Genomic DNA, 20,654 nt, shown 5'->3' with positions numbered 1-20,654 from the left:
TTAAAATACATTGAAATAACTGAAATTATCATTAATTTTTTTGCCGTTCTTGAAAATTTTATTCAGGCAATATACAGCTTAAATGAGCTTAAAGATATTATTTACCAATGGGTTAACATTGCTAAAATTGTGAATCAATGGCAGTTATTGCACAAAAAGAATTTTTTAGCTAAATTTTGAGATTTTGCAATTAGCTGAAAAACTATAATAGATAGGGAGAAAATGTGAACACCAAGATGAAATCTACATGAAAAAAAATAAATTTTGCAGAACATACAATGTATTTGTTTTTAAGGAGGAGGCTTTTTCAATTATCCAAAGAATACAAAACTGGCAATCGAGCAGGTTCAGAGCAGTTCTATTAGCTAGGAAGGACCATTCTATATTTTGTAATAGGGATAAGGAATGCTGAATGAAATGAATGTGATGGTGTCTAGAACTGAAGACATGCTGAAAATGAATTTATATTCTGTACAATCAGATGCACATACTATTTGAAAAAAAGAAATAGGTGTGTACACAACGGAAAATAGTTTTTTCGACGAAAAAAGAATGAAATAAGTAATCCAGTCTTATAGCCATGATAACGGGTGAAAATGATAATTCAGTACAGGCTAAACCTCTTCCTAAAAAGCCCAAGCCTTACCACAGAAATAAAGAGGTCGTCTAAGTGATTTTGATCCTTTCGTCTTGTTTTTGTAGATTTAAAGGACATGTCTTAAATATAACCTTTGATCTCTTGTGGAGAGTTGTGTCATTGGCACCTTAGACCTTGGGTCACATTGAAGGTCATTTAATGCTGGATAGTTTTTGCATCATATCCATTAAATAGTAGTTACAGTTTTTGGGTTATCTAAATAACATAGTCGAATTTCTTAAGAAAAAAACAAAAATGATACATTTTGGTTTCCTTAGCAACCATCCAAGCACCCTGAATCCCACACATGTTGTTGTAACTTATTGACTAGAAACATTAATACTTGATATGTATAAGCACAACTTAAATGGAGATGGATGCAAAACTGTATATTTTGTTCATGCAAAATGTGTATAATTTGCCTTCACAAATACAATGAAAAGTTACCCCTGCTCTTGCGGTTGTGACAATATTCAGCAAAAATATTTTTTATATATGACATTGCTGTTATGTTTGTTAAGTATCATGTTTCTGAAAAATATTAACAAATATCATTAAATAAAAATTGGTATTGCTTCAGAATGCCTGCAAAGTTGGTTTTTTTTCAATGCTAAATTCATCAAAATGTACTGGAAAACTCATTGATTTGGTTGCCATGGTTACAGAGAATTGCTTTTAATATCTTCATCAAACTTTCATGGAATGTAATGAACATGTAATGAACATTAGACATGGTCAAGAATTGCATCTGAAGATAAAGGTTGATTGTTTTATACTGACAGCAGCAAACCCAAGAATAAAACAAACATCTAAGATACTTATAATTTGGTTCGCTAGAAGTGTGTTTTGGCTACATAAGACTCATCAGTGGCGCATGAATCAAAACAGTAAGAAATCAAATATGAAGTTGAAGAACATAAAAATCAGGGTTTAGTTTAACCCTCTAGGGTTTTTTGTTAAATTGAATTGTGCCAATCGTTGTCTTAAAATTTCTTTTAAGTACCGGGTATATTTGTTTAAATGCATCAACATATGTCAACAGTCAGTAAATTTGCAGGTCATCTATTTTTTAAAACTCAATAGCTTGAAAAAAGAAAAAAAATATATATAAAAGAATGTTTATCAAACTTCATAAGCAGTGTATACCAACAGAAAAAAGAAGATATACAAATTATGACACAAATTCTAAAAGAAATTATAAGTGCAAAAATGCTGCAATAAATTGCACTCCCTTTAAAATGTCTTTCCATGCACAATCCAGGTGAAAAACTGGATAATTTCAAAAAAGCTGGCAGGTATATTCGTTTTAAGGTTATGGATAAGTTTTAATGACCACTGCCACATGTGTCTCTGAGGACATAGTCTTTCTGTCTGTGCCAAAGAAGTAAAAAATTGTAACGCAAGATACCATTTTCCCCTAAGCTTTCATGCATGGTAGAAATCTTAATCTTGACCACGAACGTCATTTAAATTTCTGCAGTTTTGGAAGACGTCTAGGACTTTAACATGTTTGGCAATATGAACCCTAAAGCCAAAGAAAGAACCTATTTGCATTCGTATTATGTTATTGTATTGTCTGCATCTTCGTTGGAAGAAATTTTGGTTCGCAGACAATAACTTGAGTATAAGTGCATGGATCTCTATGAAATTTTAGCACAAGGTTCAGGTTCCATACCACTAAAGGATGGTTGGGATTGTTTTTGGGGGCTATTGTCCTAGTGGTTTTGTAATTAGGGGCCAAAAAAGGTCAATTTTACTGGTTCATAGAAAATAAATTGGTTCACAGACAATAACTTTAGTATAAGTGTATAGATGTGTAAGAAATTTTAGCACAAGTTTTCACAGCACAATAGAAAGGTTGGGATTGATTTTGGGGGTAATTGTCGTAGCTGTTTTGTAATTAGGGGCCAGAAAGGGGCTAACAAAAACAATTATTTGTCTGGTTCACAGACAGTAACTTGAGTATAAGTGTATGGATCTCTATGAAATTTTAGCACAAAGTTCCATACCACTAAAGGATGGTTGGGATTGTTTTTGGGGGGTATTGTCTCAGCAGTTTTGTAATTAGGGGCCAAAAAAATTCAGTTTTACTGGTTTGTAGAAAATAAATTGGTTCGCAGACAATAACTTTAGTATAAGTGTATGGATCTGTATGAAACTTTAGCACAAGGTTCCATACCACAATAAGAGGGTTGAAATTGTTTTTGGGGGTTATTTTTGTAGCTGTTTTTTAATTAGGGGCCAGAAAGGGGCCAAAAACAATTATTTGTTCTGGTTTTAAGACAATAACTTGAGTATAATTGTATATCTCTATTAAATTTTAGCACAAGGTTCCACACAACAATAGGAAGGTTGGGATTAATTTTGGGGGTTATTGTCATAGCTGATTAGAAAAAAGGGGCCAAAAAGGGCCTAACAAAAACAATTATTTGTCTGGTTCACAGCCAATAACTTGAGTACAAATGTAAAAGTGCATGGATCTCTATTAAATTTTAGCACAAGGTTCCATACTACAACAGGAAGGTTGGGATTTATTTTGGGGGTTATTGTCATAGCTGTTTAGAAATTAGGGGCCAAAAACAAGCATTTTTCATGTTTCAGGACAATAAGTTGTGTATAAGAGTATGGATCTCTATGAAATTTTACCACAAGGTTCCGTACTTCATAAAAAAAGTTATGATTGATTTTTGGGGGGTCATTGTCCAAACTGTTTAATAATTAGGGGCCAAAAAGGGGCCAAAAACTAGGATTTTCTGGTTTCGTGACAATAACTTGAGTATAAGTCTATTTATTGCTATTTAATTGTTCCACAAGGTGTTATATCATAAGATAAAGTTTGGGATTGATTTTAGGGGTTATGACCTTAATGGTTTAGTTAAAAGGGGCCAAAAATAATTCTTTTGTAACACTTTGTATAAATTGCTTATTTCTTTAGCAATTTCAATGGGGTTTACATGTTTAATTCAAAGTCTTGAATTCTTGCATTGGGGTTCTTTAATATGCTGAATCTAATTGGGTATTTATAATTTAGATTTTGGGTCTGTTTTTGAATTGATCCATATTAAGATTCAAAGGGACCAAAATTAAACTTTGTTTGATTTCATCAAATATTGAATTATTGGTGTTCTTTGATAGCTGAATCTAATCATGTTTTTAGATTTTTAATTTTGGGACCTGTCTTCAAATTGGTCCACATTAAGGTCCAAAGGGGTCAAAATTAAATTTTGGTTGATTTAAAAAAAAAAATGAATGGTTGGGGTTCTTTGATATGCTGAATCTAAGCGTGTATTTAGATTTTTGATTTTGGGCACAGTATTCAAGTTGGTCAAAACTGGGGTCCAAAATTGAACTTTGTTTGATTTCATCAAGAATTTAATTGTTGGTGTTATTTGATATGATCAATCCAACAGTGTTTTAGATTTTTGATTTTGTGCTTGGTTTTCAAAGTTGGTCCAAATTGGGGTAAAAAATTAAACTTTTCTTCAAAAATTAAATTATTGGTGTTCTTTAATGTTGGGGTTCTTTGATATGCTGAATCTAAGCGTGTATTTAGATTTTTGATTTTGGGCACAGTATTCAAGTTGGTCTAAATTATAATTGGGATCCAAAATTAACTTTGTTTGATATGCTGAATCTCATAATGTATTTAGATTTTGGATTTTGGGCCCCTTTATCAAATTGGTCCACATTGATGTCCAAAGGGTCCAAAATAAATGAATTCTATGGATTCTTTGATATGCTGAATCTAACTGTGTATTTAGATTTTGGAGAATTGGGCCATAATAGGTACATTGTATAAGTCTAATTTCAAATTTTTCACTTTTTCTAGAAATTGGGCCATGATAGGTAAAAGTCCAATTTCAAATTTTTCAGTTTTTCTACCACATTCATTCTGTGTCAAAAACCTACTGTGGATTCATTTATTTTTGTGGGTATCAATTTTCCTGGATTGAGGAAAACTTGCATTTTCATGGATATTTGATTTCATGGTTTTGCCAATCTCTGCATACAAAAATTTGTCATTCGTTCAACATTGGAATTCGTGGTTCTCCTGTACCCACGAAACCCATGAAAATTGGTATCCAACGAATAATAATGAATTCACAGTATGCTATGTCAAATATTTAATCACAATCCAAATCCAGATCTGTATCAAGCTTGAATGTAGTGTCCATACTTGCCCAACTATTCAGGGTTCGACCTCTATGGTCGTATCAATCTGCGCCCAGCAGCATTTTATTTATGCTTGTACAAATGTATATTTTTGACACTGAGTATTGATAACATTCAGAAGGAATATTTTAAAAATTTTAAAATGGGTGGTTTTGAATTTCCAAGAATGAAAATTTATAGCAAAAATTAAAACACAATACATTGTTCATGTATAAATATACACTTATATCAGAGATTGTCTATTTTTTAAAGTTGAAAAACTATATTCAGATTGAATCAAATAAGGAATACATGTGCAGTTGAATTATTTTTTAGAAAGAATACTGATATCAATGGAAACAATGGCGATCGTATCCCTCAGAGCGATCATGCTCTTTGATTTGGGTTTCCTATAACAAAAACATAGATTTTATCATATCTAACTAGATAAATGTTTGTCTTTTGTAGATGTAACAGCAAAAGCTACAAGAGTGTTATTAGCATTAGTGATACCGGGGCATTTGATATTTATGTATACTATAGCTTACATGAAAGCAGGTCACACATCAATTACTTGGACATTTGCAATTTTTTATCTCACAGCAGCAATGCTTCAGGTACAGTATAACTTCTCTCATATGTCTTTTTTAAAAGATTAATTTTTTGGAGTAAATTTTTACCAAATTGCTTATTTCATTGTATTTAGTGCTACTTATAAATTCTGGGCTAACAGATTATTTGGTTTGTGTGAAATACATAACCTGATTAATAATTCATATTTCCAATGTGGTGACAGATTTCTTAGAAAATAAAAATTACTGAAAAATACACCCAACAATTTATAAGATTATATTGAAATCTTTTTAAGTTAAGAAATAAATTGTCAGTCTTTAAAAACATTATTATTAATATTTTCTCCCAGGTGACAGCAAATTTTATCAAATCACTGTAGTATCTAATTTGTACATGATTGTGAAATGAATCATTGGGTAAATCTGTCCAGGTTTAGCATCAGAGTGAAAGTGTGATCAATCATTGGATAGATCTATCCAGGTTTGCCATCAAAGTGATTGTGAGATGAATCATTGCATAGATCTGCCCAGGTTTAGCATCAGAGTAATTGTATGATGAATCATTGGATATATCTGTCCAGGTTTATCATCAGAGTGATTGTATGATGAATCATTAGATAGATCTGTCCAAGTTAAGCATCAGAGTAATTGTGAGATGAATCATTGGATAGATCTGTCCAGGTTTAGCATCAGAGTGATTGTGAGATGAATCATTGGATAGATATGTCCAGGTTTAGCATCAGAGTGATGGTATGATGAATCATTAAATAGATCTGTCCAGGTTTAGCATCAGAGTAATTGTGAGATGAATCATTGGATATACATGCCCAGAGTTTACCATCAGAGTGATTGTGTGATGAATCATTGGATAGATCTGTCCAGGTTTAGCATCAAAGTGATTGTGTGATGAATCATTGGATAGATCTGTCAAACTTTAGAATCTAGAGTGATTGTATATGATGAATCATTATATAGATCTGTCTAGGTTTAGCATCAGGGTGATTGTTTGATGAATCATTGGATATATCTGTCCAGTTTTAGCATCAGAGTGATTGTGTATGATGAATCATTGGATAGATCTGTCCAGGTTTAGCATCAGAGTGATTGTGAGATGAATCATTGGATAGATCTGTCCAGGTTTAGCATCAAAGTGATTGTGTGATGAATCATTAGATAGATCTGTCCAACTTTAGCATCAGAGTGATTGTATATGATGAATCATTATGTAGATCTGTCTAGGTTTAGCATCAGGGTGATTGTTTGATTAATCATTGGATATATCTGTCCAGTTTAAGCATCAGAGTGATTGTGTATGATGAATCATTGAATATATCTGTCCAGGTTTTAGCATCAGAGTGATTGTGAGATGAATCATTGGATAGATCAGTCCAGAGTTAAACATAAAAGTGATTATGTGATGAATCATTGGATAGATCTGTCCAGCTTTAGCATCAGAGTGATTGTGAGATGAATCATTGGGTTGATCTGTCCAGGTTTAGCATCAGAGTGATTGTATGATGAATAATTGAATAGATCTGTCAAGGTTTAGCATCAGAGTGATTGTGAGATGAATCTTTGGATAAACATGCCCAGGGTTTACCGTCAGAGTGATTGTATATGATGAATCATTGTATACATCTGTCTAGGTTTAGCATCAGAGTGATTTTGAGATGAATCATTGGATAGATCTGTCCAGATTTAGCATCAGAGTGATCGTGAGATGAATCATTGGATATATCTGTCCAGTTTTAGCATCAGAAATATTATGAGATGAATCATCGGATAGATTTGTCCAGGTTTAGCATCAGAGTACTTGTATGATGAATCATTGGATAGATCTGTCCAGGTTTAGCATCAGAGTGATTTTGAGATGAATCATTGGATAGATCTGTCCAGGTTTAGCATCAGAGTGATCGTGAGATGAATCATCGGATATATCTGTCCAGTTTTAGCATCAGATATATTATGAGATGAATCATTGGATAGATTCGTCCAGGTTTAGCATCAGAGTACTTGTATGATGAATCATTGGATAGATCTGTCCAGGTTTAGCATCAGAGTGATTTTGAGATGAATCATTGGATAGATCTGTCTTGGTTTAGCATCAGAGTGATCGTGAGATGAATCATTGGATATATCTGTCCAGTTCTAGCATTAAATATATTATGAGATGAATCATTGGATAGATTTGTCCTGGTTTAGCATCAGAGTACTTGTATGATGAATCATTGGATAGATCTGTCCAGGTTTAGCATCAGAGTGATCATGAGATGAATCATTGGGTATATCTGTCCAGTTTTAGCATCAGATATATTATGAGATGAATCATCGGATAGATTCGTCCAGGTTTAGCATCAAAGTACTTGTATGATGAATCATTGGATAGATCAGTCCAGGTTTAGCATCAGTGTGATTTTGAGATGAATCTTTGGATAGATCTGTCCAGGTTTAGCATCAGAGTGATCATGAGATGAATCATTGGATATATCTGTCCAGTTCTAGTATTAAATATTATTATGAAATGAATCATCGGATAGATTCGTCCAGGTTTAGCATCTGAGTACTTGTATGATGAATCATTGGATAGATCTGTCCAGGTTTAGCGTCAGAGTGATCGTGAGATGAATCATTGGATATATCTGTCCAGTTTTAGCATCAGATATATTATGAGATGAATCATGGGATAGATTCATCCAGATTTAGCATCAGAGTGATTGTGAGATGTATCATTGGAAAGATATGTCCAGGTTTAGCATCAGAGTAATTGTATGATGAATCATTGGATTAGCATCAGAGTGATTGTGTGATGAGCACACCCAATGTATATTGTTTATGTTCCTTGAAAGTTCTCTGAATTATGTTTATTTTCTGTTGTAGTACTCATATTTATTTTTAATTGACTACTGTAAATTCAGAAACTATTGTGTGCATTTATTATTGTGATTATTCAAGAATAGACAAAATAAGAGTTTAATTATTGGGATTTCAAAGAAATCTGCATAAAGGTCCATGTTTCAGTTCTCAGAATGCAAGTTCTTATTATTGCGATACTCACCCAGTCATATTATGTGCATTGATAAAAACCTCACAATAATTTCTGAATTTACAGTACCTGTTAGTCACTTAAGTTTGTGTTGTTTATATCTGAACGATACGATACAGTTTTTCTTTCGTGTGTATATTTCCATTCAGTGAAAATTATACACTGAAAATTTAACCTGCCCATTTTGTCAGCAAATCGTGAAAAAAAGCCGACACGAAAAAACCCCGATATACTGTAGATCTGTCCAGGTTTAGCATCAGAGTGATTGTGTTATGAATCACTGGATAGATCTGTCCAGGTTTAGCATCAAAGTAATTGTATGATGAATCGTTGGATAGATCAGTTCAGTTTTAGCATCAGAGTGATTGTGTATGATGAATCATTGGATAGATCTGGCCTAACTCATTAGATATTTCATATATATGTACACTTTTTAGGTTTTGATCTTACTGTTTATGGCAAACTGGATTGTACACTTGTTTTGGAGTTGGGGACAGGATCCAGACAATTTTGCCATCCCATACTTAACTGCTATTGGAGATTTACTTGGCACAGCTTTCCTAGCTGTTGCCTTTCATATGCTATATTTATCTGGTAAAGATGTGGGGCTTCTTTTGGATATGGTCATCCTTACTGCTTCTTCTCCTAATGAACTGTTTGGAATGGGTGATCCTTCCTATACTTTGGGATACTGGAATGACAGATCAAAGGCTTTCACAATGAAATCAAGTTTTTCTGTATTGTTAATCCTTTAAGCATATATTGATACTATTTTCACTAGAATATTGCACATGACAACCTAAATGGTCTAGTGTAGCTTTTAATGAAATTGTTTAGTTATTAGACCTTTCTTTCAAATTGTACCTATAAGAAATGTAAACTGGAGCATTTAGAACTATAATTTACATGCAGTTTGCAAACATGTTAAAATTACTTACATGTTTTCTAGAAAAGGATAATGTCTAATTAAAATTTCATTTTTGAATGCCTTTGATTGTGTATCTTTTCCCTCACCAACTTTACAATTTCTTTTATATACTGAATACTGATTTAATAATAGCTCATCAGGGTTTTTGAAAGTTTATGAATTCAAGATAGTTAATTTATAAGCCTGTCGTAGACAGGACATTTAGGGACATGTATATTTTTTGTTTTATAAACAAGTCTAAATTGAAAACAACGTTCAAACCTATGATTGCGTTGGATAAAAGGGCAATTTTTAAACGTGTGCATGCAAAACAAATTTCTTGGTAGAGGGGTCTAAATACAGCACAAACAACATTTTCCAAAAGACCAAAAAAATGATAAAGTATATTTTAACAAAACGCATTTGACTAGCAGGTCGAACAACGGATGTTCTTAAACCCTGCTGACTGCCATTGGCAATTGCCAAATAAGCGGATCACCGGATTAACAAAATGGATCTTAACTATTAATTTAATACCAAACAGAAAACAATAAACTTGTGGAAAAGATGGTATATCGCAAACATAATATACTTTGTTTTATAAATATATACAATTTTTTTCTGCAAGGCCACTTATGTCTTATGATTTAATGCCTTCTACAATATTCCATGTTATTCTTTCATCAATTTCAATATGTACATGAATGTTGTATGTGACATTCCTGTTGCAGCTTTTTTATAAGATAAAAGAGGGCTAGGTTATAATAAAGGATACTATACTCTGATCAGTTATCAAAATGTTTTATGAGCTTTGTTAAGTTTAAGCATCTTTTTTATACTAAATTTAACACTAAATAGCCTGAGTTCTTGCATTGTCTCACTGCTTGACAGTAGAGCAAGGGGGAATACCATGACATAAAGCCATGATAAAGGACATGTTTACATTTATTAGATGTAGGAACCATGCATTGCAGGATAGCATCATTTTTGTCGAGCCTGCGACTTTTGTCGCAGAAAGCTCGACATAGGGATAGTGATCCGGGGCGGGCGGCGTTAGCTAGCTTCTTAAAAGCTTTATATTTTAGAATCTAGAAGACCTGGATGCTTCATACTTTGTATATAGATGCCTTATGTTACGAAGTTTTCGTCCTTGACCTCATTTTCATGGTTCAGTGACTACTTGAAAAAAAAGTCAACATTTTTTTGTAATGTTAATTTCTTTCTTTTTATGAGTAATAGGATAACTATATTTAGTATGTGCGTACCTTGCAAGGTCCTTATGCCCGTCAGACAATTTTCATTTGACCTCAACCTCATTTCATGGATCAGTGAACAAGGTTAAGTTTTCGGGGTCAAGTCCATATATCAGATACTATAAGCAGTAGGTCTACTATATTTATACCCCACGCACAAGTTGCAGAGGGTATAATGTTTTTGACCCGTCCGTCCGTCTGTCCATCTGTCCGTCTGTCCGTCCGTCCGTCAGTCCGTCAGTCCTGTTTCTTGTCATTGCAACTCCTCTCAAACCACACAACAGAATTTCACGAAACCTTTTTAGATAATAAGGACATACTATGTAGTTGTGCATATCGACAGGAAATTACGATTCAATTCTTTTTCTAGGAGTTACGCCCCTTTGAACTTATTTACTTTAATGTACTACTGCAACAGTTTGTCATCGCAACTCCTCTCAAACCACACTACAGAATTTCATGAAACCTTTTCAGATAATAAGGACATACTACTTAGATGTGCATATCGACAGGAAATTACGATTCAATTTTTTTTCCAGGAGTTACGCCCCTTTGAACTTATTTGCCCAATATACTACTGCAACCTTTTGTCTTCGAAACTCCTCTCAAACCACACAACAGAATTTCATGAAAACCTTTCAGATAATAAGGACATACTACGTAGATGTGCATATCGACAGGAAATTATGATTCAATTTTTTTTTCTGATACAATTTTTTTTTCTTACACTTATTTTATTTCTCCAATGACAATGTGGGGATGTGGGGTATTTTATTTCTCCAATGACAATGTGGGGACGTGGGGTATGTGAGCGGGCTCACTAAGGTTCTTTCATTGGTATATGGAATGATTGTAAGGTGTACATGTTCAACTGGTAGGTGTCATCTGACCTTGACCTCATTTTCATGGTTCAGTGGTCAAAGTTAAGTTTTTGAGTTTTGGTCTTTTTTTCTAATACTATATGCAATAGGTCAACTATATTTGGTGTATGGAAATATTTTATGATGTACATGTCAGTCTCGCAGGTTTTATTTGATCTTGACCTCATTTTCACAGTTCATTTCTCAGTGTTAAGTTTTTGTGTTTTGGTCTGTTTTTCTTCAACTATAAGCAATAGATCAACTATATTTGTTGTATGGAAGGATTGTAAGGTGTATATGTCTGTCTGGAAGGTATCATCTGACCTTGACCTCATTTTCATGGTTCATTGGTCAATGTTAATATTAAGTTTTCATTGTTCAGTTTGTGTTTTAGATACTATAAGCAATAGGTCAACTACCTGTATATTTAATGCATAAATTGATTGTAAGGTGTACATGTCTGTGTGGCATGGTTCATCTGACCTTGACCTCATTTTCATGTTTCATTGGTCAATGTTAAGTTTTCTTGGTTAAGACTGTTTCTTAGAAACTATAAGCAATAGGTCAACTATGTTTGGTTTATTGAATGATTGTAAGGTGTACATGTATTTCTCGTTTCTTTTATCTGACCTTGACCTCATTTTTTTGGATCATGTTAAGTTTATGTGTTACTTGTAGTAAAGCTTTATATTTAGGACTATCAACATAAATTGATGGTTAGTAAAGAAGGCCAGACATTTCAGTGTGTGCACTCTTGTTTGACACATGATTGGAAATATTTTCTTTTCCACAAAGTTGTTGAAAACCATTTCAATTTGTACAAAATGCTAGAACAAGTTTTAATCTAATGTAAGAAACAAAGCTTATCCGTCTAAATTATCAAGTTATAATTGTTAGTTCACGATATTTTTTACAAAATTTTTATATTACTTAAACCAAACTCTCATTTTTAACCAGATTTTCAAGGAAAATTCAGCTATTGATTTGGGGATGTACGGCGGGCGGCTGCCAAACAGTGTCCATTCCTTTACAAACATATGCTTTGACGAAATTTTTTCAAATTTAGATATGTTGTTTCCTGTGACTAAATGAAGGTCAAGTTCAATTTTCATGATTTTAGCTTTTCTCGTTGTTGAGTTGTCGACCTTTTAGTAGCCAAAAGTTATACTTATTATATGATTGGGTTATTTCCCTTTGAACAGAAAATGTGATTTGCAAATATCATTTTCATTAGATAATAATCTATTTTTATTAAAGGATATATTTCATTACATTACATTTTGTAGATAAAATTGTTGACATTGATAGAAAAGTTGTAGATCTATATTAGTTTGTGACAAATGAAAAAAAAATTATTGGGAACTATTAATTATATATATATAAAGTTTGATTACACTAAGTGTTTTTAAATAATTTTCACCTGTTATCAGATAACAAAGCATCTGGTAAATATCTTATCACACAATTATAATTGGAGTGACAATTTTATTTGAAAATTTTCTGTTTCCTAAGTGTTGATGATGATAAGATCTGTATGACTGTATAACTAAAGTTTGAAATTTACTGTTCATTATTAAACATTTTGAAGATAATTACAGATAAGTTTTATAGATTTTTAATAGATATTGTATTATTGATAAATGACATTTTGGATTTCTTTTCTTTGGTAAATTGTTTAAGGTGTAATACCACCATTGATTTTCCCCTATTAGTCTTTGTTAAATTTGCACTTTTCAAAAAATTGTGCAGAATTTATCTTTGTTTCAAATAAAGAAATACTTGGCATGGGTAAAGTTTGATCCTGTCCAGTACTATAGAAAAAATTTCACATAACATTTCATTGCATATAAGAAAATAACCATCACTGGAAGTTAACCAATCAAATTTTCCCCCTTTTTTAACCTGTGTACAAGCTTTAGTAACCATGTAACCTCAAGTTTCCAAAATATTCTATAGAAACCCCAAATAAAAAAATAATGGTGCTTTGAAATACCCAAGATATATGTTTATGACCCAGAAATGTTTTACTGCAATGAAATGTAGGATCAATTACCTACAACTGTCAAATTCAAGGGAATATTTTTTTTCGACCTATTTTCGTATGCAACCGGATGTGACGTACTATGATTTGGTGGTATTACACCTAAAGAAGACTTTTTTGTTAAATAAATTGAATGGGACTTTTTTCCTTTGTAATACTGGTTATTTCTAGCATTCCTGTCAAGTTTTGTCATAATCAGTTCAATAGTTTGAGAAAAATCTAGTATAATGTAAGACGACATCTACAGCGATTCGAGCTAAATTTCTTCGAAAAATCCAAACCAAGCCGCATCATGATAGAATATAGTGTGGACCAATAAATGATCAAATATTTATCTCATCTGCCTACAAACAGTTGAATATGATACAAAAGATGACTTCAGGATGATAAATACTACTAATGGACCTCTTTGTCTTCCTTATAAGGTCTCTTTTGGTCCATTTATACCTCTCATTTCCTCAGAATTTCTACTTTATAGGCCAATAAATAAAAATTTTGGGGTAACTTTCACTCACTTATGATAGAAATGTTATAATAAATGATTAAATGAAGTTTTCAAGCTGAATGAACTATCCGTATAAAAATTTACTGTCTCCAAGGAGGTTTCAATAAGTCCTTACGTAAAACTTAAATTTACGCCGCGTTCCAGAGAGGGACATAAAAAGCTTCTCTTTTGGTGAATAATTTGTTGTTACTGCTTTAAAAATAATTTCATTTACTTAAAACTATATATTTATTAAAGTATTTCTTAGGAAAAATTTTCTAGTATAGCAGAATATAAGAAAAAAGGAGAAAAAGCTCCCCAAAACTCTAAGTATGGCTTATTCTGTCAACTAATATTCATGGTAAAGTCCTATTTCAAGGAAATTTTCTCATAAAATGTGTTTTGGAGACTCAATCCACTCAGAATATTTCATTATTAGTAATATTTCACTTAAATAGCAAGAAATTTTAACACATGAGAGTACTCACAAGGTCAAAGGTGCATGTACAGCTTCCCATATTAGGTGTAATACCACCATTGATTTTCCCCTATTAGTCTTTGTTAAATTTGCACTTTTCAAAAAATTGTGCAGAATTTATCTTTGTTTCAAATAAAGAAATACTTGGCATGGGTAAAGTTTGATCCTGTCCAGTACTATAGAAAAAATTTCACATAACATTTCATTGCATATAAGAAAATAACCATCACTGGAAGTTAACCAATCAAATTTTCCCCCTTTTTTAACCTGTGTACAAGCTTTAGTAACCATGTAACCTCAAGTTTCCAAAATATTCTATAGAAACCCCAAATAAAAAAATAATGGTGCTTTGAAATACCCAAGATATATGTTTATGACCCAGAAATGTTTTACTGCAATGAAATGTAGGATCAATTACCTACAACTGTCAAATTCAAGGGAATATTTTTTTTCGACCTATTTTCGTATGCAACCGGATGTGACGTACTATGATTTGGTGGTATTACACCTTAAAGAATTTTGTGGTAGGTTTGCTTGTTATTCTGCATAAACTTATTTTCAGAATGCTATATATATATATATATATATTTTTTTATGAAGCAAACTCCTTTAAAAACTAAGCTTAGTTTGTCTATTAATAAACATATATTTAGATTTCTGATTTTGGGCCCAGTTTTCATGTTGGTCCAAATCGGGGTCCAAAATTATACTGTGTTTGATTTCAACATAAAATGAATATATATAGGGTTCTTTGAAATGCTGAATCTAAACCTGTATTTATTTTCATTATTAATTAGATGATACCACATTGAGGTCCAAAGGGTCCTAAATTAAACTTTTGTTTGATTTCATCAAAAATTGAATTCTTGGGGTTCTTTGATATGCTGATTCTAACAATGTACTTAGATTTTGGATATTGTACCATAATAGGTAAATGTCCGATTTCAAATTTTTCAGTTCTTTGACCACATTCATTTTATGTCACAAACCTATGCTGTGTCAAATATTCAATCACAATCCAAATTCAGAGCTGTTTTAAGCTTAAATGTTGTGTCCATACTTGCTCAACTTTTCAGTGTTCGACCTCTGCAGGAAAATCCGGTTTGCTGTCACTCTGACAGACTCTTGTCTAATACTGGCTAAGCTGGTTCTAACATAAATTATTTCTGATCTGTATAAAGAAACAACAAATATTGATATGGCAGGAGATATACACCAAATAGGGTGTGTAAATTATTATATTTAGTTTGTAAACAGATTTACTAAGTATTGCGCAACAGCAAGAAATCTTCAATTGAAAATAAATACAAATCTTTTAACCTATTTCAATGAGGATTAATTTAAAGTCTTGAATTGTTTGAGGTTTTTTACCATGTATTACTATATTGGATATTTGGACAATTTTAAATAGGTCTACATTGAGGTCCAAAGGGTCCAAAATTAGACTTTGATTTGATCAGAAACTGAATTCTTGTGGTTCTATGATATGTTGAATCTAACTGTGCATTCAGATTGCGATTATTCAAGAATAGACAAAAATGCGAGTTTAATTATTGCGTTTTCGAAGAAATTTGCATAAAGGTCTGTGTTTCAGTTTTCAGAATGCGAGTTCTTATTATTGTGATACTCACCAAGTCGCATTATTCGCATTAATAAAAACCTCTCAATAATTTCTGAATTTACAGTACCTGTAAGCTTCAATGTTGTGTCCATACTTGCTCAACTGTTCAGGGTTTGACCTCTGCAGGAAAATCCGGTTTGCTGTCACTCTGACAGCCTCTTGTTATATCATTTCTGCATATTTGAAAATTTTATACAAAATATCGTGAACTAACAATTATAACTTAATAATTTAGACAGATAAGCTATAAAAGTGAAAGCTTGTTTTAAATAATATAGACTAAATACTTAAGTAGACCTCCATTGAATTTTTCAAGACAAAGAGAGAGTTGTACCTATTTAGGTCAAGCTAATAGGTCAAAGATTGGATCAAAATTCTGTCTGTGTAAAAGGCTATATTCTTGAAGGAACGCAATACTTAACTTTGTATATGTATATATATATATATATAATAAACATGACTCATAATTTTTGAAAAGGGTATGAAGTCTGTAAAAAGATACAAATTTTATTTTCATTGATTTATTACCATTATTCACTTTGGTAATCTAATATAAAAAATTGTGGGAAATCATGTGCTCTCTTATGGTGTTCTAGGAAAATTACCTCCCATTTGATATGGGTGTTTCTCTGTTTTTATAGTAACAAAGATGCTGTCCCCATTGAAAACTGCAAAATATTACTGTGCATACATGATAGACGGAGAAAAGTAATGATTTGGATTAAATTGTATTTTGATATTCATATTAATTTGTCTACTTTAATGCAGACTTCATCCTCTAATATATAATTAAAATTCCTATTATAAATTAAGAAAACATTCAAGAATATAAAAATATAGGTAAGTTAATAAAAAAATAGTGTTAAAATTTGAATGAAATGATTGATAAAATTATCAAACCTCTGTCTTTAATGAATAAAAGAAGTATTTACATATTTATGTGTTTGAATGTTTCCAAAATTTATCACAGGAATTATAACCTTTGGGATTAACATTAAAATATACTAGGGATTAGAGTACAATAGTGCAGTGATCTACTGTGCAGAAACATTTAGATTTTGAGATGTAAGGGAGATAATTTAAATGCATGTCTGTTTGTAGATGTAAGGACGATAATTCTAATACCACTATCGTAGAAGTAAGGGAGATAATTGAAATACCTTTCTTATTGTACATGTAAGGGAGATAAGTCTAATACCTTTCTTATTGTAGATGTACAGGAGGTCATTCAAATGCCTTTTGTGAAGATGCATTCATTGAGTAGTCAAAGTTTTATAAAAGATAACAACCAATCAAAATAGCTGAATTTCTTTTGTTCATAATTAAAATTCCTTTTACCCAGGCAATTATTTGAAAAGTTATATGCTTGTTTTGTTTGTACATAAATGCAATATCCTCCTATCATTATATTACTTAAATTGTTTACTTTATCTGAATGTTTTGTTTATTTTGTAAAGTCTAACCTTTTTTTACTTTACATGAAAAGTCAAATGAGATGATTATTTCATTATAGGTGATTATTCTGTTGTTTTTGGCAAACTGGATGGTACATCTGATATGGCGACTGGGGGATGATCCAGACAACGTAGCTATACCATACCTCACAGCTATCGGAGATTTATTAGGAACTTCCTTTCTAGCTGTTGCTTTCCATTTATTGTATTTGATTGGAGACAAAGATGCAGATGTTGGCGAATAAATTATATTCTCATATTAATCATTAAGTACAGATCTTGTGTCCACGCTTTGCTTATAAGCTCTGACAATGCTCCATCTGTTTCTTCGACCTTTTAATAGATATAAGAAGATGTGGTATGAGTGCCAATGAGACGACTCTCTTTCCAAGTTTTAAGAATACTCAAACTTCTTGTAATGATGCACACCTTCAAAATTTTGTAGGCACAAATGTCATTGGCTTACGTGACAATAATCACAACAGTAATTATAATGGAGAGTTATCAGATTTTTGTAAGAGAAGTGTGGACACTCAGATGAACAAATATCAATAGAATGGCAACATGAATAGTCAACAAATTAATTATTGATCAGTTGTGATGTTTAATAGTCATATACAATTACAAAAAGTCAGTTCAGTATTTATCATTAGATAAACACCAACAAAAATATACCTTAGATATTATATTACAGCCAGAACTATTGGGTGACCAGTCACCAGTCAGTCTTCCTTTAAAATGAGGACATGATAATTTGACCCTGTGGTGCAATGAAGTGTTGTTGTCTTTGTTTTAAACCTGTTTTTGTTTCAGTATTTTGTAATATATGTAAATGTTGATTTGGAAAATGTGTTTTATAAAAGCATTTAGATTATTTTAAATGATTATTATTGACCCAAACATATATAGATTTAACATCAAAGTCTTTGGTATACATAAATTCTGTCTATTTTGAAATTAGTTTTGTTCATATCAAAAGTTCTTAAGAATAGAAACTAACATATGTTTCTATGTTTAATGCCATATAACAAGATACAGACAAAGTTTTCAGTATATTTTAAATATATTATTTTGAACATTGTACCATTTTTGCATTATGAAATGAATAACAGTTCTTGTGTTTATTCTCCAGCTGAACTTCTGTTTTTTAGGGGTTTTTTTAAATGAAAGGTGTTCAATCAGTTAACTGAAATTGCATCCAAATTGCAAATAAATTTTCTAGATAAGTTTTCTCAATATTTTGTCACTAAACTTTAACCAATCTGTTTTATATTCCCTACTCCTGAAAAGCTAAAATGGACCAATGCTTAAAAAGTTTCTAAACTTTCCCTGTTGGAAATGGTTTTATTTTTGCTTTTACTTAATAACTTTTAATTCTTATTCTAATGAATATAGCATTCAATTTTTCAAAAAGACATTTGAATCAGAATCTTTAATGATTAACTGTTTTAAAAAAAAAATGACCCAGATTTTGCCGATCAATAACATGGAAACGTGATAGTGTGAGTGCGATGGGCATGTATAATTGTTGTGATGAAGACTACCATAGATTGAAGTTCATAATGATATTAAGGTTAATATTATAATGATATTAAGGTTAATATTATAGACTCTCATAACTTTGTAAATATATATTAATATAGGTATATTTGTTTACTCCACATACTGTTTGAAACATAATCTTTGTCAGAGAAATGTTTAAATCAAAGAGGTCAGTGTTCCTTATTTTGTGATACTCATCCATTATTGACACTGACAACTAGTTGTTTGTTATGATAAAGTTTTTATTTATTAAAAAGTGTTTACCTGATGACAGTTTTGATTCATATTTTACCATATTGGTCGCAGTAAATTTTAATAAAACCATGCTTAGACATTGCCAGAGTATAAACATGACATTTTTATGCCCCCACCAAGTTTTATAAATGGAAAAATTGCAAAATTTTTAGTTTCCGTTCTCTAACTTAAGTTTGCCTCAACCAAATGTTATGAAACTTATACACAATGCTTATTACCACAAAATACAGATCAAGATTGAATTTTGGTAGCGTCACTAACTGTTCTTGAGTTATGCCTCTTTATAAATGGAAAAATTGCAAAATTTTTAGTTTCCATTCTGTAACTTAAGTTTGCCCCAACCAAACATTATGAAACCTATACACAATACTTGTTACCTTAAAACTTGGATCAAGTACAAATTTGGGTAGCGTCACTTTTATCGTTCTTGAGTTATGTCCTGTTATAATATTGTATGCAAGCGGGGGCATCATCTGTGTCCATGGGGACACATTCTCCATTTATTTCTGTCTGACTTTGCATACATGTAGATAAATTTGTGTTTTGCAATTTTTTTTCATTAGCCATATGTCATGTTATGTAATTCTGTGTCTTGACTTACAATATTTAAATAGTTTTTGATAAGGTACTTTAAATATAGATTCTACCACTGCATCGAGTGTGATACGATATTTATCCACTCGAGACAGATAAATTTTCAAATTTAAAACGCGAGGCTCGCCGAGTCTATGTGACGTCATCAGGCATGGTCGCCTTTTTTCATGTCGTCACAATAGGAAATTCAGAGGAAAGCAAGAAAATTCGACGTCATAATAAGATTTTAACCAATGAAGAACTGAGATCAAACGAACCACACGTTGATTAAATTTTTTTTATACAATTGGTGCAGAAAGGGATAAATTGACGAAGAATTAGAGAAATTATTGTATACAATCACTGAGTTCTGCACATACAACAAATCGCTGTATTGTATTACCCGACTGAATCTGCTAGTAACATTGGAATCACTTCACTTAGGCTACGGTGTCTGTATCCCACTTTATGGTACTGGTAATCCTAAACAATTTCTTCTAATATCAGTTTGTGAATTCAGAACTGAAAAATGGTGTGACTGAATTCAGCAACACAGAATCTTCTACAGGGCATGAAGTTTGGTACCTGATTTTTGTCGAGCCTGCGACTTTTGTCGCAAAAGCAAGACATAGCTATCCTACATTCCGTCGGCGTCCACAAATATTCACTCTGTGGTTAAAGTTTTTATACGACCGCGAAAAAAATTTTGTGGTCGTATATTGGTATGACGTTGGCATCGTCGTCGTCCGAAGACACATTAGTTTTCGCACTCTAACTTTAGT

At 32.0% G+C, this 20,654-nt stretch overlaps 1 protein-coding gene across 5 annotated transcripts in view; it reads left to right on the top strand.

The window, feature by feature from the left end:
• The window catches only part of LOC127706849 (solute carrier family 41 member 1-like), a 60,405-nt gene extending 41,093 nt beyond the window's left edge, over positions 1-19,312 (top strand). For 4 of the 5 annotated variants that reach the window (XM_052211568.1, XM_052211595.1, XM_052211587.1 and 1 more), the window contains 3 exons: positions 5,258-5,406; positions 8,842-8,998; positions 17,562-19,312. In XM_052211568.1, coding sequence (XP_052067528.1) covers positions 5,258-5,406; positions 8,842-8,998; positions 17,562-17,623 — 368 coding nt within the window. In that variant the 3' untranslated portion in view covers positions 17,624-19,312. The remainder of the gene's footprint in view (positions 1-5,257; positions 5,407-8,841; positions 8,999-17,561) is intronic. The other variant, XM_052211574.1, reaches the window with a different exon arrangement.
• The last annotated feature ends 1,342 nt before the right edge of the window (positions 19,313-20,654 follow it).

Source organism: Mytilus californianus, unplaced genomic scaffold (genome assembly GCF_021869535.1).
Source record: "Mytilus californianus isolate M0D057914Y unplaced genomic scaffold, xbMytCali1.0.p SCAF_1, whole genome shotgun sequence".
Taxonomy (NCBI): domain Eukaryota; kingdom Metazoa; phylum Mollusca; class Bivalvia; order Mytilida; family Mytilidae; genus Mytilus; species Mytilus californianus.
Note: the sequence above shows the minus strand (reverse complement) of the source record. Positions and strands in the feature narration are given on the sequence as shown.